This window comes from Podarcis muralis, chromosome 3 (genome assembly GCF_964188315.1).
Source record: "Podarcis muralis chromosome 3, rPodMur119.hap1.1, whole genome shotgun sequence".
NCBI lineage: Eukaryota > Metazoa > Chordata > Lepidosauria > Squamata > Lacertidae > Podarcis > Podarcis muralis.
This window is the reverse complement of record NC_135657.1, coordinates 64,732,082-64,759,713: the sequence shown is the minus strand read 5'-3', so window position 1 is coordinate 64,759,713 and position 27,632 is coordinate 64,732,082. Positions and strand designations below refer to the sequence as shown.

The 27,632-nt window shown below is 42.7% G+C and overlaps 1 protein-coding gene and 1 long non-coding RNA gene across 4 annotated transcripts in view; one reads left to right on the top strand and one right to left on the bottom strand.

The window, feature by feature from the left end:
* LOC144327265 (uncharacterized) overlaps window positions 1-22,891 on the top strand; it is a 39,615-nt gene extending 16,724 nt beyond the window's left edge. For 2 of the 3 annotated variants that reach the window (XR_013392249.1, XR_013392250.1), the window contains exons 3-4: window positions 21,635-21,701; window positions 22,850-22,891. This is a non-coding gene — a long non-coding RNA (uncharacterized LOC144327265). Of the gene's footprint in view, window positions 1-21,634; window positions 22,422-22,849 lie in introns of those variants that run through there. The other variant, XR_013392248.1, reaches the window with a different exon arrangement.
* Window positions 1-27,632, bottom strand: part of THEMIS (thymocyte selection associated) — a 61,279-nt gene that overhangs the window by 27,732 nt on the left and 5,915 nt on the right. The window contains exons 2-4 of the mRNA XM_028721735.2: window positions 19,592-19,753; window positions 11,127-11,585; window positions 4,626-5,680 (exon numbers count right to left, since the gene is read on the bottom strand). Of these exons, the coding sequence (XP_028577568.2) occupies window positions 4,626-5,680; window positions 11,127-11,585; window positions 19,592-19,753 (1,676 nt within the window). The remainder of the gene's footprint in view (window positions 1-4,625; window positions 5,681-11,126; window positions 11,586-19,591; window positions 19,754-27,632) is intronic.

Below are 27,632 nucleotides of genomic sequence, written 5' to 3'. Positions count from 1 at the left end.
AACTCATAGGGGAATCTTTTCTTTCTTCTGTGTGCAAGTTAAACTCTCGCTTTGGCTAATAGATGTTAGATGTGTGCTTTAAAGTAAGAATAATGCGCCCTTCACTGCGCAGAGTTGTGACACCTCTGTATAAACCCATTGACAACCCAATCTCTTTTAAGATTAAAAGAGGGGGGGGGAGAGAGAAAGAAAGATAATATGGCTCTGCTGAATTCTTTGGAACTCTCACAATTCAGGGGGATGATGGAATGGTACTCTGGAAGCCATCACATCTGTTAAGAGAAGACTGCCTTTCAGCTGTTGGTTTGCTACTGTAGTTTTTCTTATAAGGTGGAAAGGGTGATGATGAAAGGATACAAGGGTTTGCAGGGACAGTGGATAGATGTGAAAAGATCATATAACTACATGGTGATAAGGAATGTTTTTATCTTTTAGGTTCATGTTCATTGAAACTGGGAATACACTTTCCAAACAAATTAGTAGTAAAAACCAGTAGGTGGTGGCATGGTAGAGGCCGTCACTCACCTGACCCCTGGTCAGTTGCATCACTGTTGCTTAATGAGAGGTAGAGGGGGAGGGAGGAGGAGATGGCAAGGTCACTGTAGTGCAAAAACACCAGCGGGAGCACCAGATTGGTTCTGCTGGTGTGTTTGCATCTCACCAACCCTGCTGCCACCTATATCTCCATGTTCTAGGACCTTTCCTGGTATTTATGTCAAGGCTGGTTGCTAATTACCTGGGCCTTCTTCTTTTCCCTTTTGGAAGATGGGGACTGCATTTGCCACCTCCAGTCTGCTGGACTTTACTTGTTCTCCGAATTCTCAAAGATTATAGACAGAGGCTCTGAGATTACATCCTCAAGCTCCTCTAGTACCCTTGGGTGCAGCTCATCAGGTCCTGGAGATTTGAATTCTTTAAAGTAGCTAGGTGTTCCTTTACCACCTCTATTCCTATTTGGGACTGCAGCTCCCTCTTTGCATCATTTATTCAGTTATCACCAGGATGGGTACTGTTTTCCTTTTGGGTGAAGCAGAGGCAAAGTAGGAGTTGTCACCCAAAAACATTTCTCTTTCTTCTCCATGCAGAGAACCTACTACTTAGTTGTTTTTCTGTTGCTTTGAACATAGCTGAAGAAACCTTTATTATTATTTTTAACTCTCTTGCAAGCCTGAACTGATTCTAAGCTGTGGCCCACCTGAGCCCTGCACCTGTTGACTACTCTTGGCTTCTCTACCTTTGTGATTTCCCCTTTCTTATACATGCCGTTCTTAAATCTCAGCTCATCTGTAAGTTCCCTATGCAGCCACACAGGTCTCTTTAGATGCCTACCCAGAATGCAGGCAGAAGGCAACCAAGGAAAGAAAGAATCAAGCATAGAATTGCAGCAAGTTTAGGAAATGACACAGGGAAGGCTAGAATCTGACTATTGAGCAGACAACCCAGACCTATTTAAAACAAGGAGATGTCAGAAGAACCTATGGGCTGTTGATTTGCAGGTTTATTTTAGGGGGTTCACACTGAACCCCAGAAATAAAATTTTGCTCCTCTGTGACCTCAAGTGTCTCATCACAAATAGCATTCAAGCATGGGCTAGGATACTTCTAGTCCAAGTTTTGGTTGTTCCTGACATGGGTTAAGTATGCTCCTAGCATCTCGATTAAGAGTTTATATTGACACTGGGTAGCTACTGACTCGTGGAGATTTTCTTCATAGGCATTGAAAATGAGATGAAACAATGTTTTCCGTTTTTTTAATTGCAGTATAGAAGGTTGCCTATGAACACTGAAGTATGTACTGTATTTCTTGCTTTAGAGAGAGGATGTAAACAAACTTAAATATTAATGAAATTGATGCATGGTTTTTGAAAGCAGCCCCCCCCCCCGAATATACAGATACTAAAGCAAATAGATATGTAAGGAGGGGATTTATGGAGCACTCAGCTTCACTGCTGGTAAACATGTTGAATTTCAGAATAATGTCACTGTCAGTGAACTCTTTTGTTGTGTCAAAGCAAACTTTAATTGCTTCATTTACACTCAAGGAAAACATTGCACTCCTGCTACGGTTCTGATTTATCTTTGTTGAAAGACCACATGCAAATCATACCATGGGGTCGAGACAAGCTTCATTTGAATATAAAAGATTAATGTTTTGATTATTGTTTTTCATTGTACACAAGTAAAATGGAAGTACTCCATTCACATTTCTGCAAATTAACCCTGTTAAGCTACTCACCCACCATTTACAATGGCACAAAGCTATATTTTATTCTTACTTTTGTGAATTTTGGGCCTGAATCTACCTATTCAAAATAATTGTGTGATACAGTTATATTGGGACTTTCCATTTTTAAAGGTGGTGGTGGTGGTGGTTGTGATGTCAGAAACTCTGTGTACTAAGGGTCAAACTGGATGTGACACTAAATGTATCATTAACAACTATGTCAGGCTTATTAGAAATCTAATAGCTTGTTTGTGGACACCCTTCCCGATTTTTATATGGTCTACAGCACATGGAGAAAGAAAGTTTAAACCTTCCCTCTCCATCTCCATTCCCATGAAAACCTCTCCCTGTGCTACTATTAAGCTTAGAGTTCCCCATGAAGATTCTCCCCATCCTGTGCTTATTATTATTTTTTAAAATTAAAAAGCCTTAGACCTGGTTCACATATAACATTGTGAACATTATAGCATTAACTATTGCTTGCCTTCTTCCAACAAACTACATGCTGAAGCTATGGTTTGTTGTTGACTTGTGAGCCATGGTTTGTTTTACCTATAGCTTGGTACTACATGTGAACACAGCACCCTTCCTTAACCATATTTATTTCATTTTATTTAATAGATTTCTATACCACCCTTCATCCAAAGATCACAGGGCAGATTGCAGCACAAAAATACATACCATAGTAACAAACAATAACCCCCATCTCAATTTAAAAGGCCATAAATTGGCTAATTAGCCAAAGGCCTGTGATAAGAGGAATGTTCTTGCCTGGCACCTAAAGATATTTAATGAAGGTGCCAGGTGAGCCTCCTTGGGGTGAGCAACCACATAAAAGGCCCATTCTCATGTTGTCACCTTCTAGATCTCTCATGGAGGAGGCACATGAAGAAGGGCCTCAGTTGATGATTGCAGGGTCCAGGCTGGTTCATACATGTAATATAACCTGGAGTCTACCAGAGCATAGACGACAGAGGTTAGGCTATTCCTGTACAGACAGGGGCACATCTGGGTCACCAGCCAAAGCTAATGGAAGGCACTCCATGCCACTGAGACCATCTCAGCCTCAATTGACAGCAAAGGATCTGAAAGTATGCCCAAGCTGCAATACCTGCTCATTCAGTATAACCCCATCAAGTGCAGGCAACTTCTCATCCATCTGGTCTAGAAAATCAGTCACTATACAGTTCCTTAGTCAAATCAGGTCGAGCTTCATTTTATTGGCTCTCATCCAGTCCATCACTGAGGCAAGACAAGGGTTCAGCACAACCACTGCCACATTTGCAATAGAAGTAGAGCTGTACAATATGCTGTCAGCATATTGCTGATGACGTACTCCAAAACTCTGGATGACCCCACTTAGCAGTTTTCTGCAGATGTTAAACAGCATGAGAGATAATATGAAACCCTGAGGAAACCCATATTGAAGGCTCCACAAGGCTGAAGAGCACTCCCCAAGCATCACCCTCTGGAAATGACCATGCAAGAAGGACCAGAACCACGCCAAAGAAGTGCCACATGGGCATAACTCGGGCAGCTCTAGAAGGATACCATGGCCGATGGCATCGAAAGTCTCACAGAGCTACAGTTTCTGAATGAAGCTCAGAGAAGGAGGAAAATAAAGAGAGAGACAAAACTCTTCTTCGTAACAATACATCAGAAAATGTATCCAGTGCTACTGAGTTGCTTGTGTGCTGTACATTTTATGAAAACGGAATAAAAATATTTTTAAAACTAAATGCTTATTTCCTTTTAAAATATATTAGCAGTTTAAATGGCAACACTGTCACAGAATTGCATAACTGACTAACACAGTTGCCTGCATTCTTGGACTCTCCTTGGATGCATGGGTACAGATTCTCCTTCGACTATGGGACTGTCACAATGCGCTCCTGTGCTTCAGAATTCACCACTGAATGTGGTGCCAATGATGTATTTGGTGTTATATTTAATGCTGTCTTTGGGAATCTAGCATATCAAAAGCAAGAGTTGTGTCCTAGCCTTCCTCCTCATTTTTTCTGAAGTGCAGATTAGCCTTAAATATTAGTTATGGAAATAAATAGAGCTTTAGACATAAAAGTGAACAGTCCAAAAATATCAGCCTCTTTCTGTGTCAAACCTAATGGTTAGCTACAGATTGTGAGAGTAAGGCTGGGCTGGAGGGAACAAGGAATGAAGGGGTATAGCCTTCTGTTGGATGTTCCACGTAATACTGTAAGTCACCCAGGGTGGCTGGGGGAAATCCAGCCAGATGAACGGGGTATAAATAATAAAATATTATTATTATTATTATTATTATTATTATTATTATTATTATTATTATTATTATTATTGGAACTGGGTTACTGTTTTATGCCCAATATCTAGCTATGGATGTGTAAAAGACACAACATTCTTCTTACCTTTCTAGGTCCTGGTGTACTGCAAGCACTTTGGGTCGGTACAGTGAGAAAATATGCCTTGGACTCTTCAACTTTATGGGCTTTAGGAGGTCTGGGAGGTGGGTTTGTGGCTTGATTTCCATATTTTCTCATCATGTAATACTGTTCTTCCGTAATCTCTTCCACAATAGACTTTGTTGGGAAACACACAATATCTTCTGCATGTTTGCTCAGCAACTGGAAAGACATATTTAAACGATGCACAGGAGCTTCCCAGATTTCTGTGGGGTTGCTGAAAGTGCTGATTAACAAGTACGAATCTGTTATTTTTTCTTCAAGCTGCAGACATGGTATACCAGCCAAAATATCCTCTTGGATGGAAAGATCCCTTAAGGAGACTTTGACTTTAAATGGAAGACGGAAATATTTGCAAAGCTCCAGAAGTTCATACTGCTTCTTATCATGGACAAGTTCAACAAAGCCCCCTTCCATGCACATTGGAAGAAGTATACTCTTGTGGGTTTCGTTTGGTGATAGAATTTGTTCACAGGCCAAAGCATTCTCTACTTTATTCTTCCCCGGATCAACAACTTCACTTAGTTGGCACTGTGGAATTAAAAATTGGTTTCCAATAGAAACAGAAGACAGCCCTTCATAAGGTGACTCAAAAGCTTTGGTAGCTACAACATGAAGCTTCTCCTTCACACTCCTTGCTATTTCTAGGTCATAGGCAGTTGGAAACTCCCGTGGTCTTCTTTTGAACTTCCCTTTATAGCTGGTAGGAATTAAAAAGTGCCTTTGATAGGAATCGCCTTTGATCTCAGATGCTAAGATCCGTGTTGCCTGACACTTTTTGTAAATGACTATTTCTCTACCAGGACACAAAATATTATGCGATTGCTTATTTCTGACAGAGCCTTCAATTACCGCAACAACGATAGGAAATTCATTGCACGTCCTTTCCAAAATATCTTCCATGGACAATGGCTGAAGGAAACTGTGCATATTGTAACAGTCAGTGACGTCTTTGACTTCAACATCTAAATCTGAAAGGAAGTAAACAGTCTCTTTTTGAACTGAAAAGAGGAAAAAAATCGGGTTAACTGATAATGTGGTGCGAAGGTCTACTATGTAAAAATACAAATTTCTTCTACATAGGTATTAGTAGTTTCAGGAGGCTCTCAGTGTATTAACTGTATAATCCCTTTAATGATTTCAGCTCAAAACTTATGAGAATGCTATCATTTTGCAACACTGGTTTCAGGAGTAAGATGTGTGCTTCCTGGAGGAAGGGCCCAAGAGCAAGGTGTGCTTGAGTCAAAATGGAGGGAGAAACAGCAACATTCCTGGAGCAGTTCAAGTTGATGCTCCAGCAGAACCAGTGACAGATGGAGTAGCAGAACCAGTGGTTCAATGAAATGAAGCAATTGCAAGCAGAGTACATGAGAGGCCTCCTTAAATTTGGAAAGAAAAATGTGACTCCATGAGAGGTGAGAGCCATGCCTGATGAGATGCTACAATGGGTTAAGAATGACCCAGGAGCCCAGCCTTGAGGCACAAATACAGGGGTGCCAACTTGCATAAAATACAGTGGAACCTCGGGTTAAGTACTTAATTCGTTCCAGAGGCCCGTTCTTAACCTGAAACTGTTCTTAACCTGAAGCACCACTTTAGCTAATGGGGCCTCCTGCTGCCGCTGCGCCGCCACAGCATGATTTCTGTTCTCATCCTGAAGCAAAGTTCTTAACCTGAAGCACTATTTCTGGGTTAGCGGAGTATGTAACCTGAAGCATATGTAACCCGAGGTACCACTGTATTGGGGCAGGTACCCCGCCCTGCATAATCAATCACATGACACAGCATCCCCCCATTTGAGTGACAATGCCCATCAACGTTGGGGGGCCTCAAGTATTTTTAGGGGGGCAGAAGGGACCTTGTCCCCTAGGAGTTGACTCCTATGCACCAATATGGAAGGGGTGGGCACAGTGCCAGATTAAACCCTGTGGCAGATTAAATCCTAGGCAGTCGAAATCTTGGGTTGGGGGGGGGGCTCGTGCATGTGTTCTAGTGGGATAACACTAGAAAGCTTGATTGTAATTTTCTTTCAAGATCAAATCAAAATTATTTTGATCTGTTGTCTTGGGGCCCCTAAAAGGCTGGTGCCTACTCTGCCTGTTTGATAATCTGGCACTGGGTGGCCAAAGCGATTCAGAGTGGCAGCTCAGGGGCTTAGACTGCAAAGGGATGCAGTCAGTTGCTGAAGGCAAGGGGCAAGATGACACATCAGAGAAGGATGGGCTGCCTAGAACCAAGGAGCTTCTGATTGATTTTGCCACTCTGCTGTGGGAGAGCAGGATGAATTGAAGTTTGGTGCCTACTGAATCAGTGCCTGTGGAGGTGCCAGGAAAAAGGGTTGCAGCAGGAAGAACTGGAGGTGTGTGAGAACATGCAGGAAAATCTGAGAGCATGTCTACATGTGGAGCAGCAGCCAGAGGAGCAGCCAAAAGAGAAGCAAGCTTCTGCTGAATTGGGTGAAATAAACTGCTCAAGATGGTCTTGTGGGGTGGGGACAAGTCCCAATACTAGAGGCAGTCCTTAAGCAGGCTCCAGCAGCCAGGGTCATGGGTTTGGGGGCAACCAAAAATGGTTGCTAGACAGTGGATTTAGCAAAGTGTTAAAATAAAATGATGATGATGATGATGATGATGATGATGATATATTTATACCCTGCCCATCTGGCTGGGTTTTCCCAGCCATTCTGGGCGGCTTCCAACAAAATATTCAAATACAATAGTCCAAACCAGCTTCCTGTATTCAGGAAATCACCTGGAGATCAGCCATTTACCAAAGACAAAGACAAAGGGAAGGTAATGAGCCATTAGAAAAGCCAGGTGGGAAATTGAGCTTTGAGTTAGTGAGCCCACTCTAAGCAACATTGCTGAGGCTTACAAGACTGGCATGGTTATTGCAAATGCACATTTCCTGTAAGCTTTGCACTTGGGTTGATGTGAAGAAGTAGCATTGCTGCTCTGGATATCAGCTAAAAATTGATTAGTCCCTCTTAACAGCAGCTGTTTTATTTACAGAATGTGTGCCATGTCTGATACAGCCATCTCATGCGTATATATAGTATTTCAAAGAAAATGTGGGAATCCATTTTTCACAGTTCAGAAAGCAAATCGCTATCACATGAAAGTGAGTTGCTTCTAAACAGCACATTGTAGAAGTTGTTTAGAAAATATTCTCTGCGATTTCTATGTTGAATGCACAGTGAAACACATGGATATTATTGGAAATAGGAAAGCTAGCGAAGCGTATGTTAGGACACAGGGCTGTGAAACAATATCATTGTATCTGACAAATAGCTGAAACTTAAATTTAAGGCCTAGGCCCTGCTTCTCAACTTTGGTGAAAAGCTGAATAAAAACCTTGATCTAAAACCAGAATTGCATATTTATAAACCTTTGGGCTCTGTGAAGCAAACCAGTGTCTTTCAAAAACCCACTTCCTTCCCCTCCTGAAACTCTCTGGATGTGTGTGCGTCCGTGTACCTCTTTCCTGTTGACGTCTTTCAGTCACCATGGCCTAGACTGTGTTGTAGGCAAACTGAATATTGCTGTTCTGTTAATGTCTTGGTTCCTCTGCCTGGTTTCCTGACTCAGAAAGACACAATTTATGGGAGCTGTTCTATGTCAGGATGAATGCAAGTCAGAGACCTTTTGTTGCCTGAGGCATCCCCACCACCACATTCTACATTTAAAAGCCAACCAGACAGACAGCTGGATCTTACTTCAACACATGGGATGGAACAGTGTTTCCCACCACATCTGAGAGCAGCACTAAGAGCATAAGAAAAGCCTGCTGGATCAGGTCAATGGCCCATCTAGTCCAGTATCCTGTTCTCATAGTGGCCAAACAGATGACTTGGGGATTCCAGCAAGCAGGATCTGAACAGCCTAGCTCTGGGAATACAAGGCCATGTGGCACTCACAGCTCTGTCCTCCAATACTTCATTGCCACTTTCAGCCCTCCAACATCTGCCATCTGAGGCCACGACCTCACTCTGTCTAATGGTAGGGCTCTACCATGGTTTAACATTGGTTACAACTCATGGTTTGTCTGGAGTAAGGAAGGGAGAGAAGTTCAATTCAATTCACATTTTATTTGCCGTTTCTGAAACAACCTGAACTGAAACACAATCATCCTTCAAAATTCTTACTTCTCTTAATTTTGGAGCATAGTTCACCAGGCAGTTAAGGTGTAAAAATATGCATGTATTAGTAAAAATAGCATGGGGAAATACATTCTGTTGGGAAAATTGCTTTGCCAAAATGTGATACTGCATATACAAAATGTGCATATTATGATAAATTCACACTAAAATGCCAATGTATTATTATGGGAACTTAAAAGAAAAAAAGAAAGTTGCAAACATATGGTAATATGGAGAACTGAACTTAAGACTGGGAAAATGAAAAAATGAGAGAACCCAAAATGGAGATTTACCCACCCCTAGTCTGGAGGAAGCAAAACCATGAGCCCAGGTTTAGGTAATATTCTAAGCCAAAACATGGCTTGGCTTGGCTTATCAGAGCACAGCCGCAGAATGACTGAGGAGTGGGGAGCAGCAAAGAGCTCATGGCCTCCTCTCTAGAAGTCCCTATGTTTCATAGAATCATAGAGTTGGAAGGTACCCCAAGGGTCATCCTGCATTGCAGGAATGCAGGAATTGACTTAGTATTATATGTGGACCAGGACAGTGGAGCCTGCAGCATGAAATGGAGAAATGCCTAATAGCATGATGTCAGGATGCCCTTCACATTATGGCCCAATAGCCACATGTTCAACGTCACCTGAACTTGGTGCCTTAAAGGAAGCAAGTGAGGCACACAGCAGTTATTCAGCCTACGTGACAGCACCTTTCAGGAATGATACAGGAACAAGTTTTCCTATATATTTTCTCTACATCATAGGTTCTCCCTTTTCTTCCTTGTGCATCTTTATTTACAACTCCACATCCACCCATCTATGTTTCCATATTATTTTGAGAACTGTGGCTCTTATGATCCCCACCAATACATAAGAACAGCCTTCTGGACCAGGGTAGTGGCCCATCTGTTCCAGCATCCTGTTCTCACAGGATACTGACCAGATACTTGCAGGGAACCTGCAAGCCGGATATGAGCACAGTATCACTCTACCTACCTGTGACTCCCAGCAATTATTATCCAGAGGCACAATGCCTCTGACAGTGAAGGTAGCCATTGACAGGCTCCATGAATTTGTCTATAAGAAAATATCTGAAAGAAAACTCTTAGCACCAAAGCTCATGGTTAAACATAGAAAAGGGCAAAGGAGGGTGGGGAAAAGCTACACAGAGGGAACTATAAAAGAATGAGCACCAAGGAGAATGAGAGAATCTTTTCTGAGAGCATAAGAAAGTCACTTTAAAAGATCCATAGAACGCCTGAGAATCTTTTTTTAAGACCCTACTTATATCTACTTCAGACATTTAATTTTTTAAAATAAAAATAGACCTTTGTTACATGTTCAAAAAGGACTTGTCCCCATTGGGTTAAGAAAAAGAAGGTGGGAGGGATTTTCACATCACTGCTCCCCACCCCAATGAACAATGGATCAAAGTAAGCCATAAAACCGTCATTTATTCAAATTGTTTTAGGTCTATCAGGAGGAAGACTAGGTTAGAACTCTTCTCCCTGACATCTAGTTTTTCATTCTCAGGACAAACTTTTGCAGTTTTCCAGTTTTGTGCAAATCCAAGGAGTCAAAAGATATATAAGGCTAAGCTCCTCCATTCAGGAGCACACCTGAAATAGTTAAGAACATGGCTGGAAAATAAATGAAAGCAATTGTAAATTCTCAATACAAACTTTTCAGATTGCTCTGCAATACGTGGTGCAGAATTTTAAAATGTGGTTTACTTGTGCAGTTTTCTGGTTTTGTGCAAATCTGAGGGTTATGCTCTTCCATTCAGGAGAGCGCCAGAAATAGTTAAGAACATAGCCAGAAAAGAAACAAAAGCACTTTAAGGGAAGTAGCAGGAAGTAATGATTGATCCACCCACCTAAAACACCAAAACAAATTGTCTGAGACCTTGAGTGAAGAATTTGCAACCTAATTTTCCCCAAGTTATTGGACTATCCCGATATCAGGTATTTACAGGGCAGAAGCATCAAGACTGGTGCTCTTTGAAGGTAACATTGAATGGTCCATGCAAATTAAATGAGAATGCAAACAGCTGCAAACACAGTAAATTCTGATATGGTAAATTCAGAAGCTGTATACACACCATAGCTTTAAAGCACATTTCCTGGGAGCAGTGGTTTATCCCCTACAAAGCTCCAATTCCCAGAGCTCCAATTTCCAGCACTCTACAGTTCTCAGGATATTTGGGGGGAACTGCAAACAACATCTGAAACTGATCTGTAAATCTTGAAGTTTCACGTTTGAGTATGTTGTTAATCAGGCTGAGATGGTTGACAAAGAAAGTAATTAACTTACATTTCATCGCTGCTTGTACTTCATATATTGGTGTCAGAACAATGCAGCCATCAAAATCCACAGGAAGCAAGTTGGTAGAGTTCCTAGCTTTGCAGATATGAGTAAATGTCACTCTCCGACTTCTGCTCTTTGGGATTTTCCATTTGGCAATCTCTTTCAGGGTATAAGTCTGGTCATCTTCCCATTCATAGAAATCACCTTCTTGTGAAATTGGCAATACAAAGGCATGGAGTTGGCCATCCCTCATTAATCTACAGTGTACAGTCAATATCCCATTGCTGACTTCCACAGAGTTGAATATGATCTTCTCACCCCGTTTGATGGTCAGGTTTTCTACTTTTATATCCTTAGAGCAATAGAAGCAGGGATGTTGCAGTTGTGTTGATCCAATCAAAACTTTTTTCACAATTTCTTCAACACTAACATAGGGTGTTTTATCAGCCACTATCCTGCAAAGACCTTCAAAGGAACATTTTTATTCAAGAAAGGTGCCTTGAAATGATGCAAACATAAAAAAGTATCCAATACTTAACATTTGTAGTTATAATTTCATTGGTACCCAAGAATGGGGGCATTGGTATTCATAAAATAATAACCTTGTAAAATGTTTGCAGTTCAAATTGCTAACATAATCATAGGTATCATCTGAACTCAGGATGTTTGTATAAAACCAGGGAAATGACATTTTAAAAATGATAACTACCTTTCAAAGAGCCATCTGTATTATTTCTCCTTTTATTTGTACAGAAATATGTGTGTCATTTGTGTATGTGTGTCTACTTTTCTGTGTGTGAATATTTTGTGCCGGGGGGGGGGGAGTGGATTGTAGCACGTTTTCATGTGTGTGTGTGTGTGTGTGTTTTTAAATTGTATCTAGCAGCAAAAAAACTTGGTAATCTATGTATGTATGTGTAAGTACATACTGGTAATCTTTCATCCCCAGGGCCGGATTTAGATTTGATGAGGCCCTAAGCTACTGAAGGTGATGGGGCCCTTTATATGTCCAGCTGTCCTTTGTCAACAACAAATTGTTGCTGTTTTTTGTGTTGAATATATGCTATATGGTCATTTATGGACCTAATAGGTATCTGAAGACATTTGCCACAGTTGCTGCTTATAGGTTTTATTCTATTTGTTTTTTATCTCATATTTTGGAAATGTACGTCCAGTTTTCCCCCCTTTACATTTTTGGGCCCCCCGAAGAGAGTGGGGCCCTAAGCTATAGCTTGTTTAGCTTATACATAAATCCGGCACTGTTCATGCCTCTTTCTGAGTTTAACTTTATATCTATATCTATATCTATATCATCTATATCTATATCATCTATATCTATATCATCTATATCTATATCTATATCTATATCTATATCTATATCTAGAACTATAACTATAACTATAACTATAACTATATCATCTATATCATCTATATCATCTATATCATCTATATCTTAAGTTGTTTTCTTGAGTGCTAAAGTAGTCAGTCCTTCTCTCCTCCCCCCCCCCTTCCCTTGTTTGATGGCCTGCGGAAAGGGAAACACTTTGATGGGAGGCAATGGTGAGTGACAAGTGTTTGGTGGCAATGGCTCAGAAGAGAGCTGAGCCAGTTTTCCCTGATGGTTAGAAGGAAAAGAGGAACTAGCTTTGGGATTCAACAAAATAATTGTGTTAGCATAAGAAGACTCTCCCCCCCTGTACACGCCCTGCTCCAGAGGGTTGGATGAACCCATAGAACAAATTACAGGGGTGCATGGTGGGAGGGGGAGGGAGAGATGGGGATAAAGTTCCTTTGCAAAAATAGAAATCCTTTTGCTGTTGGAACAATTTGCTTAGTGATATGAAGAATACAACCCATAGCTTTCAGGAGCATGCAACAATACTGGCAGATTAAGGTCTATGAGTCATATTAATTATCCCTTTAACAGGCACTATATTAATTTGCATACTCAGATCTAATACAGAAGTAAAAAAAAAAAAGTGGGGAGAAGAAAATGATGGATAGCCAAACTACTAGCATGAATTCTGTGCTTAGGCAGTAGACCCACCTGGTTGTTCAGCTCTAATTGCAACATTGAAATATTACTAGATACAGCAGCTTCTGCAACTGCAGTACCTAAAGGGCATCTTTATTTCCATGTTAATCATACCCATTGGGATTGTTTTGTTAAAGCTATAACAGAAAGAAAATGTTCAGTACATATGTACATTTGGGTAGAGTGGTTTTCTCTTAGAGGAAGATTCAAAGGGAAGTTTAGAGAACATAGCAGTGGGATTTAATTTAGCTGTGCAATTAAACTATAACTTATGACTCAGCTGCACCATAACATCTCTTTTGAAGCATCTCTAACTGGAATTGCATGTTGCAGAGAAGCTGACACTGAATGCACCCATTTCTTGTCTTCTCTCTGTGTTACAAGTGGTACAAAAGCTACTCTGGACTACACACATAGCAAGAAGAAAAAATAGCAGTGTGATAATGACCTGTATTTTATTGTATTACACATCTCATAGAGGCAGAGAAAGGCAGGAGATGTAGGTGATTTTAATGCCAACATATTTTGCTTAGCATGTAGTTCCATCAGTATACTGTTGAAATTATAAGGAGTTTATTTGTTTTTGTAATCCACCATTTGTGTACAGTTATGGCATAGCTGTCAACTTACAGATTTGAAAATAAGGGACCAGCAGCCTTGAAAATAAGGGACCAGCAGCCTCACCTGTTCCAGGCACTCCAGTCTTCCTGTCCTCCTGCAGACTGGTCAAACTCATGCTGGTAGCTTCGAGAACACTGTCCAACCAACTTTATAACCAGAGGTTCAACTGAATAGAATCTGAATCACATGCACCACAAGGCCTATGCAGCCTCAACTTAAGATGGCTCCCTGGCCTGGCTTTGCACTGCAAAGTTTGCAGCAGCACGTGCAACAAAATGGCGTCCAGCATTCAAAAAATCCCTCAGCTTGCATTAACTAGCCACACACAAGGCATGCAAGCTCCACCCCCCCAGTCGTTCTTAGACTTCTTATTGGGTGAGCAACACAGTCAAACAACACAGTTGGAGCCTCCCTCCACCCTGGCCAGCAGGGAGGGAGGGAGAGGAGCTGCTTCCTTTGAAATTTAAGGGACATCATTTAAGGGACATTTAAGCGACATCCATCAATAAGGGACAGCAGCGGGACATGGCGCTGGAATAAGGGACTGTCCCTTCAAATAAGAGACACTTGACAGCTATGAGTTATGGTTCGGTTATTGGTTTAACATTTTGTTTTTGTTGCATTTACATTTTGTAATTTTTATTATTTTGGTGTGCAACACTTCATGCATGAAAAAAAGAAACAAATGGCACATGGTTTCTCATGGAACTTTGGAGTGTCAGGCATAGCCCTATTGGCTTTAGCCCAAACGTAGCAGAGTTTTCCTGCACAGCGAAGAAGCTAGTTGCGGCAGTAATGACAAGTCAGCTAGACTCAGAATAACTATTTACAGGATTTATTAAAAAAAGGAGAAAATAAAACCAGCAGAGTTTCTGCATACAAATAAAAGCAAAATAAATCCTCTCTTTCTCTCTCTCTCAAAACCATACACAGCACTTCTACTCCTAACAACACCTCACATCAAACTGAGCTAGCAATCCCTTGATAACAGAGCAGAGTGCTGGTCGTTAACCAATCAGAGTAAGTAGTTTCTAGGTCAAGCAGACCTGGGCTTTCTGCCAAGAGTAAATTGACACCAGCCTGAGTTAATTGTGCGAAGCTAGAATCTGCAAGTTTCCCACGAGAACCAATTAACAGAAACTGAACACCCCCTCACAGATTCTGCTGAACAATTAACATCAAATACACCTATGTAGGAGATCATTTTTCCAGCAAACCTAAACCCTTGCACATTCGCTTGTTCTTTACCTTTGCCAATGGTTTAGTTAACACATCTGCTACATTTTCTTCACTTGGTACATAAGTACAGGTGATTACATTGTCTTGTACACAGCAACGTACATTTTGGTATTTTACAGAGATATGTTTGGAACGTGATTTGAAACCCTCTGTTTTACTTAAGGTTATACAAGCTTGATTATCAATGTAAACTTGTACTGGTTCTCCACAATTTACATTTAAATCTGCTAACAAATGCTTGAAATAAATCACCTCGCTGCACAATTCACTCAATGCGGCGTACTCTGATTCCGTTGATGACACACTTACAACGTCTTGCTTGCGTGACCGCCAGCTGATTAAAGCTCCACCGACCATTATGACTAGTCCTGTGACAGATTTTCTATCCGGCAAATTTCCCCAGTCACTATCACAGTAGCAACTCAACATTTCATCCTCTGAAGAATTTAATTGTAACATATAGCCAATTGTCTGTTTGAGATACCTCAGAACTTGTTTTACCCCTTTCCAGGCATTTAGTGTGGGTCTTGAGACCAATCTACTTAATATGCCTACTGCATAGCTAATATCAGGTCTGGACCACTGTGCTAGATACAATAAACTTCCAATTACAGAGTGATATACATCAGGATGTTCAAATTCAGGACCCTCATCTATATGAAGTGATTTTATGAAACCTGGATCCATAGGCACCACTGCCCCTTTGCAATCCTGCATCCTGTATGTAGTCAGTAGTTGTTTAACTTTGTTCTGCTGACTAATTAGGCAGCTGCCATCTTGGGCCCAGCACACTTCCAACCCTAGATATGTCCTAACCGGGCCTAAGTCTTTCACTTTGAACTTACTGGACAATTGTTTGGCAAACCTTTTAGTTTGTTTACCCACCTGCAGCCTACAATCTTTGCCCCCTCAGGCGCTGCTACTGGTGTAAAGACCTTGTGCTCATTCAGAGAGGACATCTCTTCCTCCATTGCCTGTTTCCAGAGCTCTGCCTCCTCTTTTGGTAACTTTAACACCTCCTGAAAACTCTTGGGTTCTGCAATTACACTAAACACATTTGCAGTATCTGGGGAAAAACGCACCGGAGGCACTCCTTTGTTTTGTCTTTTAGATCTTCTGGGAGAAAATTTTTCTTCTGACCCACTTTCCTCCTCAGAACTACGACCTCTCTTTTGTTGCATAGCAACTGGTCTTTGGCTAACTCCACTTTCTTGAGAGCTCTTATCTGAACTTTCCTCCCCCTCAGACTCTGATTCTCTGTGTCTATCTTCAGAGTCATGAAGCTCCTGGGAAGGTTCAAACCAAACCTCAGTATTGGCATGTAGTCTCTCCCAGCCACTATGTTCACAAAAACTGGCATTCCTGGAGATCACAATGCCATTTGTCCCTTCAGCAAAGCGGAAACCTTTTCCCAGCTCCTGGTAACCCACAAACACTAACTGTTTGGTCTTAGGATCTCCCTTCTTCCTCATTTGTTTCGGAATTAATACCCAGGCTTTTGATCCAAACACATGCAAATGGTCAATTTTGGGTTTTTTCTGAAACAATTTAAAGTACGGGGTTGTACCTATAGTTTGATGAAAGAGCCTGTTTTGGAGATAACACGCGGTGAGCATGCTCTCCCCCCAATAAGACATGGGCAAATCAGCATCGTCAAGCATGGCAAACATCATATCTTGTAAAGATCTGTTTTTCCGCTCTGCAACGCCATTCTCCTCTGGGGAAAAAACGTTCGTTTTTCTATGCCCAATGCCACGCTTTTATAACCAATCTTTAAAGGCATTTGACATAAATTCACCACCTCTGTCCGTCTGAATCCTTTTGAGTTTAATGGACAGAAATCTTTCCACAGATGCCACCCAGCCTTTAAACTTAGTGAACACGTCACCCTTATTTTTCATGGGAAAAACCCAGGAGTAACGCGTGGCGTCATCCACAATTGTTAGTGAAAAACGCGATCCACCCCTGCTTACAGCAAATGGACCAATTACGTCCATGTGAACCAGCTGTAGCGGTGACTCACTAACTCTGTCACTTCTGGGGTAAGAGACTCTGTGGGTTTTAACCTTTTTACAAACGTTACAATCAAGGTACTTGTTACAACTCTTTAAATTACCCCCATCAGCCAATTCAGACATTTTTAGTACACTTTTCCAGCAAGCATGCCCCATTTTCCTATGCAATAAGTGCACACAGTTGTCATGTATAGCTTTGTTACTCACTGCAGGCTGAGATTTACTGACTACTGCTGCAACTTGAGATCCTGCTTTAAGCCAAAACAAGCCTCCCTCTGACTTAGCAGTGCCTAAAATCTCACCAGCCTTCTTAATGATGCAACTGTCTCCTTCAAAATACACTTTAAACCCAGCTTTTAGTAAACAATCTACAGACATCAGATTGCTCCTTAATGAAGGCACACAAAGTACATTTTGCAGGCATTCACGAAGACAAGGAACAAAAACTGCACCCCCCGAAATCACTTCGGAAGTACTTCCGTCTGCTAGAGCCACCTGGCTGCGCTGTGCTGAGTTCTTGGAAACAAACAATTCATCTGAATTCACGATGTGGCGAGATGCTCCCGAATCGACCACCCAGACCGCTTGTTTCTCATCAGCAATCTTGACCTCGCCGGTCACCAGCTGAGCCGACTGTTTTCGTTTGAAGAACTTCCTTTTACGCTGCTGCTGCTGCTGATCTCGTCTCTGCTCCTGCACCGGCAACTGAGACTTGACCAACTCCGGACATTGTCGTTTTAGATGCGCTGAAGACCCACATCGGAAACAACGCCTAACAGCAAACGCTGACTCCTCACCGGTACGCTGCTTTTGCTTCACCTCTGGCACGGCATGAGAACTCCTTCCAAACCGCCCACCTGTAGAAGCCTCTGCAGCCAACGACCTTTCTTGCCTCTTCTGCCATTCTTCAATCAAACGCCCAGTAACATAGCTGACTGATAAATCATGCTCCTGCATGCCTTCTAGAGACAAAACTAAATTATCCCAGCTTTCCGGGAGAGAACTCAAAATAATAGCCACCTTCTCCTGCTGGTCTAACGCACAGTCTCTTTCCTGTAACGCAGTAAACTTTAACTGTAAACTGTGTAGGTGTTCCTGCATTGTAACCCCAGGCTGTAACATTGCCTTGTACAATGCCTTGCGAATGAACAGCTTGGAAACCGCTGTCTCACGCACATGGAGTTCTTTAAGTGCTTGCCACACACCTCTAGCTGTCTTGATTCCCCTCACATACGGCAACTGGGAATCTTCCAGCCCCAAGACAATTGTGGCCCTTGCTCTTTGGTCTTTGTCGAGGTCTTCATCATCAGGCTTCGCAGGAAACTTACTCACCACTTGCCAGAGACGATCCCTCTGCAGCACTGCCTGCATGCGTTCCGACCACAGCAAGTAATTGGAGTCATTCAGACGCTCAAAAGCCATCTGAACTGGTTGTGAGGTCATCTTGAGAGCGATGTCCCTGGAACCCGGAACCAGCTACTCACGACCACCGAGAGAGAAAACAGGAACCACAGCACCCAGCACTCACACGCTGCAGCTGTTGTCCTTGTGTCCGCTGCGTCACCGGCTCACCACGGTCAGGAACCAGCCAGAGTCCATCAGCTGCACCAACAGGAACCGCAACTTCTGGAACTACTGGAACCAATGCCGTTGATGCTGACACCACCACAACTCAGGCTGGCAGCACAATGCCCATAACCTCATGGAACTTTGGAGTGTCAGGCATAGCCCTATTGGCTTTAGCCCAAACGTAGCAGAGTTTTCCTGCACAGCGAAGAAGCTAGTTGCGGCAGTAATGACAAGTCAGCTAGACTCAGAATAACTATTTACAGGATTTATTAAAAGGAAAAAATAAAACCAGCAGAGTTTCTGCATACAAATAAAAGCAAAATAAATCCTCTCTTTCTCTCTCTCTCAAAACCATACACAGCACTTCTACTCCTAACAACACCTCACATCAAACTGAGCTAGCAATCCCTTGATAACAGAGCAGAGTGCTGGTCGTTAACCAATCAGAGTAAGTAGTTTCTAGGTCAAGCAGACCTGGGCTTTCTGCCAAGAGTAAATTGACACCAGCCTGAGTTAATTGTGCGAAGCTAGAATCTGCAAGTTTCCCACGAGAACCAATTAACAGAAACTGAACAGTTTCCCCTATTTGTAAAGGATAATTTTGGACAACATTAAATGAAACAATGGGTGTTAATCAAGTAGAGCCTTGGGTGATTAATTCATGGGGATCAGTTTTAATCAATAAGAGGTTCAAACTGAGGGCAGCCTTGTTTATTTTATTATGCGGTAAATTTAACTGTACAGGTCATGAAATGATCTATTATACAAACTTGTTTTGCTTTAGTGTTTTTCTTTTATTCAGAGACATAATTGTGCACATTTTGTCCATCTCTAAGATTGAATAGAAAGTACCACTAATTTAAGTGCCTTCATTATAACCTCAAGCACGTTGCAAATGAAACATACTGCAATAGGTACTACAGAAGTGTTTAATTCTGTTTTTATTTACTTTTTTGGTTTCCTTATCTAACCAGAAAATATTCAAACTGTACCTGGAAAATGTAAAGGTAGCTCAACTGTAGTGGAGCAGAAGCTAGCATCATCTTCACTTTCACAGTTGCTTGCCAGGACTTTCTTAACTTTTAATCCAACAACTTTAATCACATCTCCAGTTGACAAGCAGCATTCATGCCCACACTTTTCATAAATTGAACCTAAAGGAGAACATAAAGATAAACACAAATGTTTTATGGAATGTTCATGGCAGTTTACAAGCATTCTTTGTTACTCTTCCCCTCCTAGATTCCTGGTAGTTTGGTTTACCCCGAAGGCACTTGCAGCCCATCTCCCCTTCTGTGTGGGATTAAATCACATACCAGCAATTTCAGGTTGTGCCATTATAGGAGACTGCGAGGTCTTGTGCAGCAAACCTGCTACTTCAAAAGATGTTACTTTTGTTTTTTAAATGTATTTTATTGATTTTCAAATGCAAAACAACAATAAGAAAGATTAATTACTAATAAGCAACAATCAAGTCAGCATACAGAGCCTTGACAAGAAAAATGGAACATTAGCAGAAAGTTCCATCACTTACGTTCTGATATAACTAATCAACTAAATTTGTAATTCCATAATATTTCTTGTTACCATGTTCAAAGATATAACTTTTTGTGATAAGGAAAGTGGCAGGAAAATGTACTGGGTAGTGTGGGTTAACATCTGCTTGAACACGACATCATCCTGGCAAACAAATTGGGATGAATGCGCAATAAATAGGGCACCTTGAAGTACCCATGAATATCAAGGTAAGTTAGAACATAAACAGCATTTCGAAACTTGCTAGTAGTCCATCTTCTTAGTTCTGAAAGTGTGAGGAGGAGAGAAAGTGCAAGCTTCTCCGACATATTTTCTTCAGTGTAGCTAGTATCTAGTTCAGAATTGGAACTATTTATCCACACAACCTGCTTCCAGTCCATTTCCTTTCTTCTCTTCATCATGGATGTAGGAACCAAATATTTTTAGCCAAAGTGCTACATGTTTTCCCCAAGTTTGCTTGATTTCTGGGTTTTTTTTTGAATCTCAGTTCTATGGTATAAGAACATAAGAAGAGCCCTGCTAGATCAAGACACAGGCCCATCTTGTCCACCATCGTGTTCTCACAGTGGCAAAGCAGATGCACAATAAAGCCTGCAAGCTGACTAGGAACCTGGGTTCCTCCCTTATGGCTTAAGAACTATTGAGCCAGTAAGATAGAAGTGAAGCAAAAACAGATGCATCCACACATAACAACACAGTAACCGCCAATAGGGAATCAGTCTCTAACTGCTGCTAAAGAGATGAGTGCTGATTGGAGTAAATAAAAAATGATGGTAGGCAGGTGGAGGTGGGGGTGAGTGACACGCCCCCTAAGGATTGTCTGCAGCACTGGTTTTATCACTTGTGATGTGTGTTATAAGCATTCCTCATCATCAAAGGACATTTTGTCTTGCATCTCAGAAGTTACATCCTGTTATTCTGTTTCTGTTGCCTTGTACTCTGCTATGCTGAATGATCTCATAGTATTTGTGAAGGCCTGATCAGTCATGAACAGGTTGCCTCCAAAGCTGGTGGATTCTCCTTCACTGGAGGTTTTTAAGCAGGAGTTGGGTTGCCATCTGTCTAGAATTCTTTAATTGTGATTCCTGCATTGCAGGAAGTTGGGCTAGATGACCCTTGGGTCCCTTCCAGCTCCACAATTCCATGTGCCATTCAACACAGACAATCCTTGTCCATGCCACTTTGCCTGCTGACAAACATTTTGGAATGGTATGCTCTGTGACAAGTGGTATCAATGAACTGAATAAATATTCTTGTCCGTTAATCATCTGCAGCATCTAAATAAGCTGATTCTCAGAAGATGCAATATGACAGGCTTCTGGGAAAGTTTCCTAGCCAGGTGTGCAGTTAAGCATCACTTTTCACCTGATGCTCAGTCAGGGCTCCAGCCAGTTGCCCTCCTCTTAGGTTCCTTCCCTCCTCCCAAGTTGTGAGGAGTTGTTAAGTCTCCAGGTCAAGAGCTTTATCATGTCTCAGCTGTTTCTTTTCTGCTTTCTCAGGCCAGGGAGAAGAAGTTGCTTGCTGGCAGGCCCTGTTGACTGGTGCCCCAATTCTGCCTCAAAGCAGGTGAGAAACGCAGGGTCCAGGAGAGAAGGCCTCTCCTCCTCCCAGAGGGGAGGGGTTGTGAGCCGGAGCAACCTCCCGCAGGGGCAGGGAGGCGTATTTGGCTCCCTGCTCCTGATTGCTTCTGCTGCTGCAGCCAAACCTTCCAGCCAACCAATAGGGCTGGCTGGTGGGTGGGGCTAGCCACGTTTAAACAGCTGCGGTAGCCCTCAGCTCCCTAATATATTTTTTAAAAAAACAACACAACAAAATAGTTTGAGAAACACAAACTGTTTCCTGACATCCTAGAGTGTACAGAGTTTTGAGTTATGAACCTTTTTCTTTAAGCCTGTGAAAAGTAAGGAGTCAAAACAACCCATTGCTAGTAGCAGGTAATACTCAATGCATCTCATGGCATATGTGTGGGTAGAAAGCCATTTAGCAGCTACTCATATAAATGGACCATTTTTATCTCTTCCAGGTGGGTGATAGGAAACACAGCCACTGCTGTCCACAACATTCCAATTTCCTTTATGCTACCTGCAGCAGAAAGACAGGAACAACCTAGACTGAGCCTGCCCAGAAGTTCTTTTCCCTGCCTACTTTCCCTAGAATGCAAGGAAAAGTCTGGAATGTTCTTTGCAGACACACTTAGATCTCTCTGAGCTATTTCAAGAGTGGAAAGTAGAGAGAGGACTGGCAAGAGGCACATGGTTTCAGTGGGTACTTGCACATGCCTAGAAAAGTAAAGAGTGGGCAGAGTTCAGTCTTTCAAGATTTATTTTGTTTCTTCCTAGAACCCTGAGGGACGCGGGTGGCGCTGTGGGTAAAAGCCTCAGCGCCTAGGGCTTGCCGATCGAAAGGTCGGCGGTTCGAATCCCCGCTGCGGGGTGCGCTCCAGTTGCTCGGTCCCAGCGCCTGCCAACCTAGCAGTTCGAAAGCACCTCTGAGTGCAAGTAGATAAATAGGGACCGCTTACTAGCGGGAAGGTAAACGGCGTTTCCGTGTGCGGCTCTGGCTCGCCAGAGCAGCATTGTCACACTGGCCACATGACCCGGAAGTGTCTCCAGACAGCGCTGGCCCTCGGCCTCTTGAGTGAGATGGGCACACAACCCTAGAGTCTGTCAAGACTGGCCCGTACGGGCAGGGGTACCTTTACCTTTTACCTTTAGAACCCTGAGAGTCACCAGAAGCAGTCAGTTGCAAAAGAGTGCTGGAATTTGTTTTGAGTGCCAGACCTGAGCTCCCAGTTGCCATTGTTAAACAACAGGGAGTCAGGAATCCTTCCCAATCTGCTTCAGATCACCCAAAAGTCGATCAGGAAATCCTGAATTACCAGTTCCTGGCATGGTAATGACTTAGCAGGCAATGACTTACGTAGAAGGGAAATAACACCTTTTGCCACAAGTGAAGAGATTTGCAAACAGTGCTTCTTCAAGGCAAGCAGAAGTTTCCAACTTGAGGGAAGCTAATCTGGGTCAAGGGCAATGGTACTTACTGAAACTGAATGTTGTTGGTCTCAAGAGAGAATGGAGTATGCTACTAGGGGTCAAGTCAAACTACCATGTTAGAAGCACTGAAGTGACCTCCCTGGGGCACAAGCCTAGGTAGTGTGTATGGTGGTTCTGAGCTACCCACACAAGAACACCCTTCTGACATCGCTGGTGTGGTCCAAAGGAAAGCAGAGCAATACGTTTGACACCAGCTTGGCTGCAGGAGTTGCCAGGAGGAGGCATAACAAGATGCCACCCTTAGGACTCCACTCAGGATTTGTGTAGGGTTTACTCCTAAGCCTTTGCTTTTAAGGTGACAAAGGTTCACACTCTGTCCGCATTAACTCCTTTCTCCCATCATAATCAGCAGGCATAAGAGGGGAAGGCGATGACATGGAGCGGGAACAGTTTTCGGCTAAATGGCCACTTCCCCTTGTGGAAAACCTTATTGGGGCCATAGGTAAAAAAAAGAAAAAGGTAAAAAGGTAAAGGTAAAGGACCCCTGGATGGTTAAGTCCAGTCAAAGATGACTATGGGGTTGTGGTGCTCATCTCGCTTTCAGGCCGAGGGAGCCGACGTTTGTCCACAGACAGCTTTCCGGGTCATGTGGCCAGCATGACTAAACTGCTTCTGGTGCAACGGAACACTGTGACGGAAGCCAGAGCATACAGAAACACCGTTTACCGTATTTTTCGCCCCATAGGACGCACCGGCCCATAGGACGCATCAAGTTTTTTTGGGGGGAAATAAAGGAAAAAAAATTATTTCCCCCCCAGGCGATTGTGGGGCCGGCAGCGGGGAGAAGCACTCTTCTCCCCGCAGTCCGCCTTCAGATCAGATCCGGGGACAGCGGGAAGACGCACTGCGCCTCCCAGCTGTCCCCGGAGCTTGCAGGGCAGGCAGCGGGGAGAAGCGCTCTTCTCCCCGCCGCCCGCCTTCAGATCAGGTCCGGGGACAGCAGGAAGATGTACTGCGTCTCCCAGCTGTCCCCGGAGCTTGTGGGGCAGGCAGCGGGGAGAAGCGCTCTTCTCCCTGCCGCCCGCCTTGAGATCAGGTCCGGGGACAGCAGGAAGACGCGCTGCGCCTCCCAGCTGTCCCCGGAGCTTGTGGTGCAGGCAGCGGGGAGAAGCGCTCTTATCCCCGCCGCCCGCCTTCAGATCAGGTCCGGGGACAGCAGGAAGACGCGCTGTGTCTCCCAGCTGTCCCCGGAGCTTGTGGGGCAGGCAGCAGGGAGAAGCGCTCTTCTCCCTGCCGCCCGCCTTGAGATCAGTTCCGGGGACAGCAGGAAGACGCGCTGCTCAAACTCAAATTCATCGGGGGCCGCATCAGCAGTTTGGTCACCCTCAAAGGGCCGGTTGTATCTGTAGGACTATGTGTCCACTCTTTATTATAAATTATTGTCACTGCATTCAATTATTACTGTTTTTTGTAATAATGTAAGTAATAACTAGCTCTGAAAGCAGAAACATAGTCAGAATAATGGCAAGTAGAATGCATGTAAAGTGGAGGTTTCCTGTGTAGAATGGCCGGCGCCGCTAGAGGGCAGACGTTCTCTGGTCGTAGGCTGCCGCGCATGCGCTGAAGAGGCGGCTTTCTTGTGTCAAAAAAAAAAACAACAACAAAAACAAGCAAGACTAAAAGGTGAAGGCTGGCAGCCGGCAGCGGCTACACGGGCCACATGACGAGGTCTGGCGGGCCAGATTCGGTCCGCGAGCCTTGTGTTTGACACCCGTGGCTTAGTGGTTTAGACCACAGCGTTACCTGCGTCCCTGCTATTGAGGCCATATTTCAGTGGTGGTGGGGCAGATCAAAAGTGGTAGGCTGTATCAGGAGTTGACTCTTACTATTTTGTATTTCAGCCTCGCAAAATCAGAGGTTTCGACACCACCCCCACCTTATGTATATTTATGGAATAATTGGGACCTGAATTTCCCTATTTTCCTCTTTACCTGTTTTTCTCTTTTGTTTCTATCACCCACATGTTACGCCACCCTATATATGTGTTTATTTATAACCTGCAAAAATTTCCTACATGCATACATACTGCAGATGTGTTTACAGAGCGTCATCAGTGATCCTGCCGATTCAGGAATGTCTATTAGACTATATGCCATTATTTTACATTTTAAACTGCCTTGAGTGCAGAACTGACACATTGCCCATTACCACATGTGTGGTAAGTAAATACAAATGACATTACTTATGGAAATGTAGCCCATCTTCTCAAGTGTGGTACAGAATGTTCTGGATCAAGCTATTCATTTCAGTCGAGAAACAAAGTAATTTGAGCCGCCTGTAATCAAGTCATTTCCCTGGTATTGCTGACAAGGAGTGAGATCAAGTGACTTTTAAGATAACCCCTCATTTCCAGTAATACGTTAGGGTCTCTGCAATGCATGTAAGAATCAAAAGCACATTGCTGGAGTAGATTATGCTATGCACCATATTTCACAGTGTATGCAGAGAATAAAATGTAATGCATTCCTCATTGTCATCATGCAAAATTTCCTGTGTTTTTCTGCACAAAGAAAGCATGAAATCCATCAAAGACATAAAGGTAATTAAGCAGAAATACTGATTCTTCCTTTCAACTGAAGAAAGATGTTGCATACTCCTTTTAGAGGAAACTGGAATAATGCAGTCTATTTACTAGGATCAAACAATGCCCCTGAAGGCTGGAATTAAAGAACTTAGATGCCTTTGAATCCACCTTTTTTGAGATTGCTACTTTGTTCAATAAGAACTACATTTATATCCCTTTACAACCTCTTTCCTGCTTTTTTAAAAACAAATCCACATTAGCCACTGCTGTGATCACATCAAAGCAACCAAACAGTTAGTTCAATAGCTTTTCCCTCTGATTCTTCTAAAATGTTAAATGGGTACAGGGTGGGAGAGAGAAATATTATGGTGGTTTCTTTTTATGAGATTTTCCTGTCATTAAGTCTCCCAGTAATATTTTACTTTACCTGAAAGATAACACTGTAAATTTTAGATAGTTTGTATACTACATGAGAGGAAACAAGTTGTGCAGTCATCACTGTATTATGACAGAATGATTGAGGTAAATATAAACAAGTGAAAACAATGGGTTTTAAAATACATTTATTTAATGCTCTTTTTAGTTTGAGAAGATGTACTTTTGCAACGCAGGGATCTTTTAAGTAAAGCTATAGATTATCATTTTTAAGCACTCATAGTTCAATTCTTCATGTTTACTCAGAAGTAAATTCCATTGAATTCAACCCTATATATAGTACCCTGAAGAAAGGTCAATCCTCAAAACTAGAGTGTAAAATACTAAAGTTTCCATCCAGTTTACAGCTGCATAATGATGATTTATTCTCCTGTTTACATCGTGTGCTCCCACCCCACATTTTGTAGTGCCCCCCATCTGATACTCAAACTGGGAATCACAGGTACCAACCCAACCCCCAACATTGTCTGATTCACTCCAAACTGGTGCCAAGGTTTTGCAGTCATTTGGCAGCATCTCTCCCCCCCCAACAAAAACCCTCAGTAATTGGTGCTCAAGGATCATAGGTATCACTCCAAAACCCAACATTATCTGATTCACTCCAAAATTTGGGGGTTTTGTAGTTAACAGAGGTTTCCATTGATGCTCTTAAATCCTGCAAAGGGGCCCCATCTTTTATCCCTTAATAAAACATTCACTGCTGCAATGCTAGAGCTGCAGGGGTCCTCCTCCAAGTCCCCAGAACCAGAGTGGGTGGTAGCAGTGCAGCTTGGACTCCCCTCCCCCCCCCATCCCTGTTCCCCATCAGCTCAAGAACAGTGGCCCTTTAAACAAAAAGGGAAATCTCAGAAACCTTGACACCTGCATGGCTCAGGGGCTTCATGAATCCCAGCTGCTGTATATTGCATTTACTTTCCAACGCCAACACCTGCTGCTGTGTCTTCTGCAGCTTGTTCCTTGCCATTCCTCCACTCCTAGTTGTGTCCCTTCCTGTTTTTCTAGGAATTTGTTCCCTTGTGCTCAGTGGAACTTATGTGATTGCAGCCTCCACGAAGGCATCTTCCCAGTGAGTGAATGGATCGGGTTGAAACAAGCCATATCACCTGGACTTTAAGCTTCCGATGTACAAACATACGCAGAGGGAGCTCCCTTTGCGAAGGTTAGTACTGTACATATCTGTTAGCTGACTGCTTTTTGTTCAGGACATCCAGGTTTTGCAAATACCTACCCAATCCTTAGAAGAAGCAAGGGGCATAGATTTATCTCTCCACATGCAATAGTAAAACTTTAAATGTCAAGAGCTTTAAGCTATTTCTATCCTAGGCAAATCCTTTAAAAATCACTTCTGCTGTTTTTTTGATTTATTTCTCCCCTGATGGGTTTATGACACTTTCTGCTGTTTCTCATTTATCTGGCGGGTTTGAACTTTGCATGCAGTGACAGAGCTTTGATGTAAGTGCCATCATTTTACAGGAAAGAGTAAGT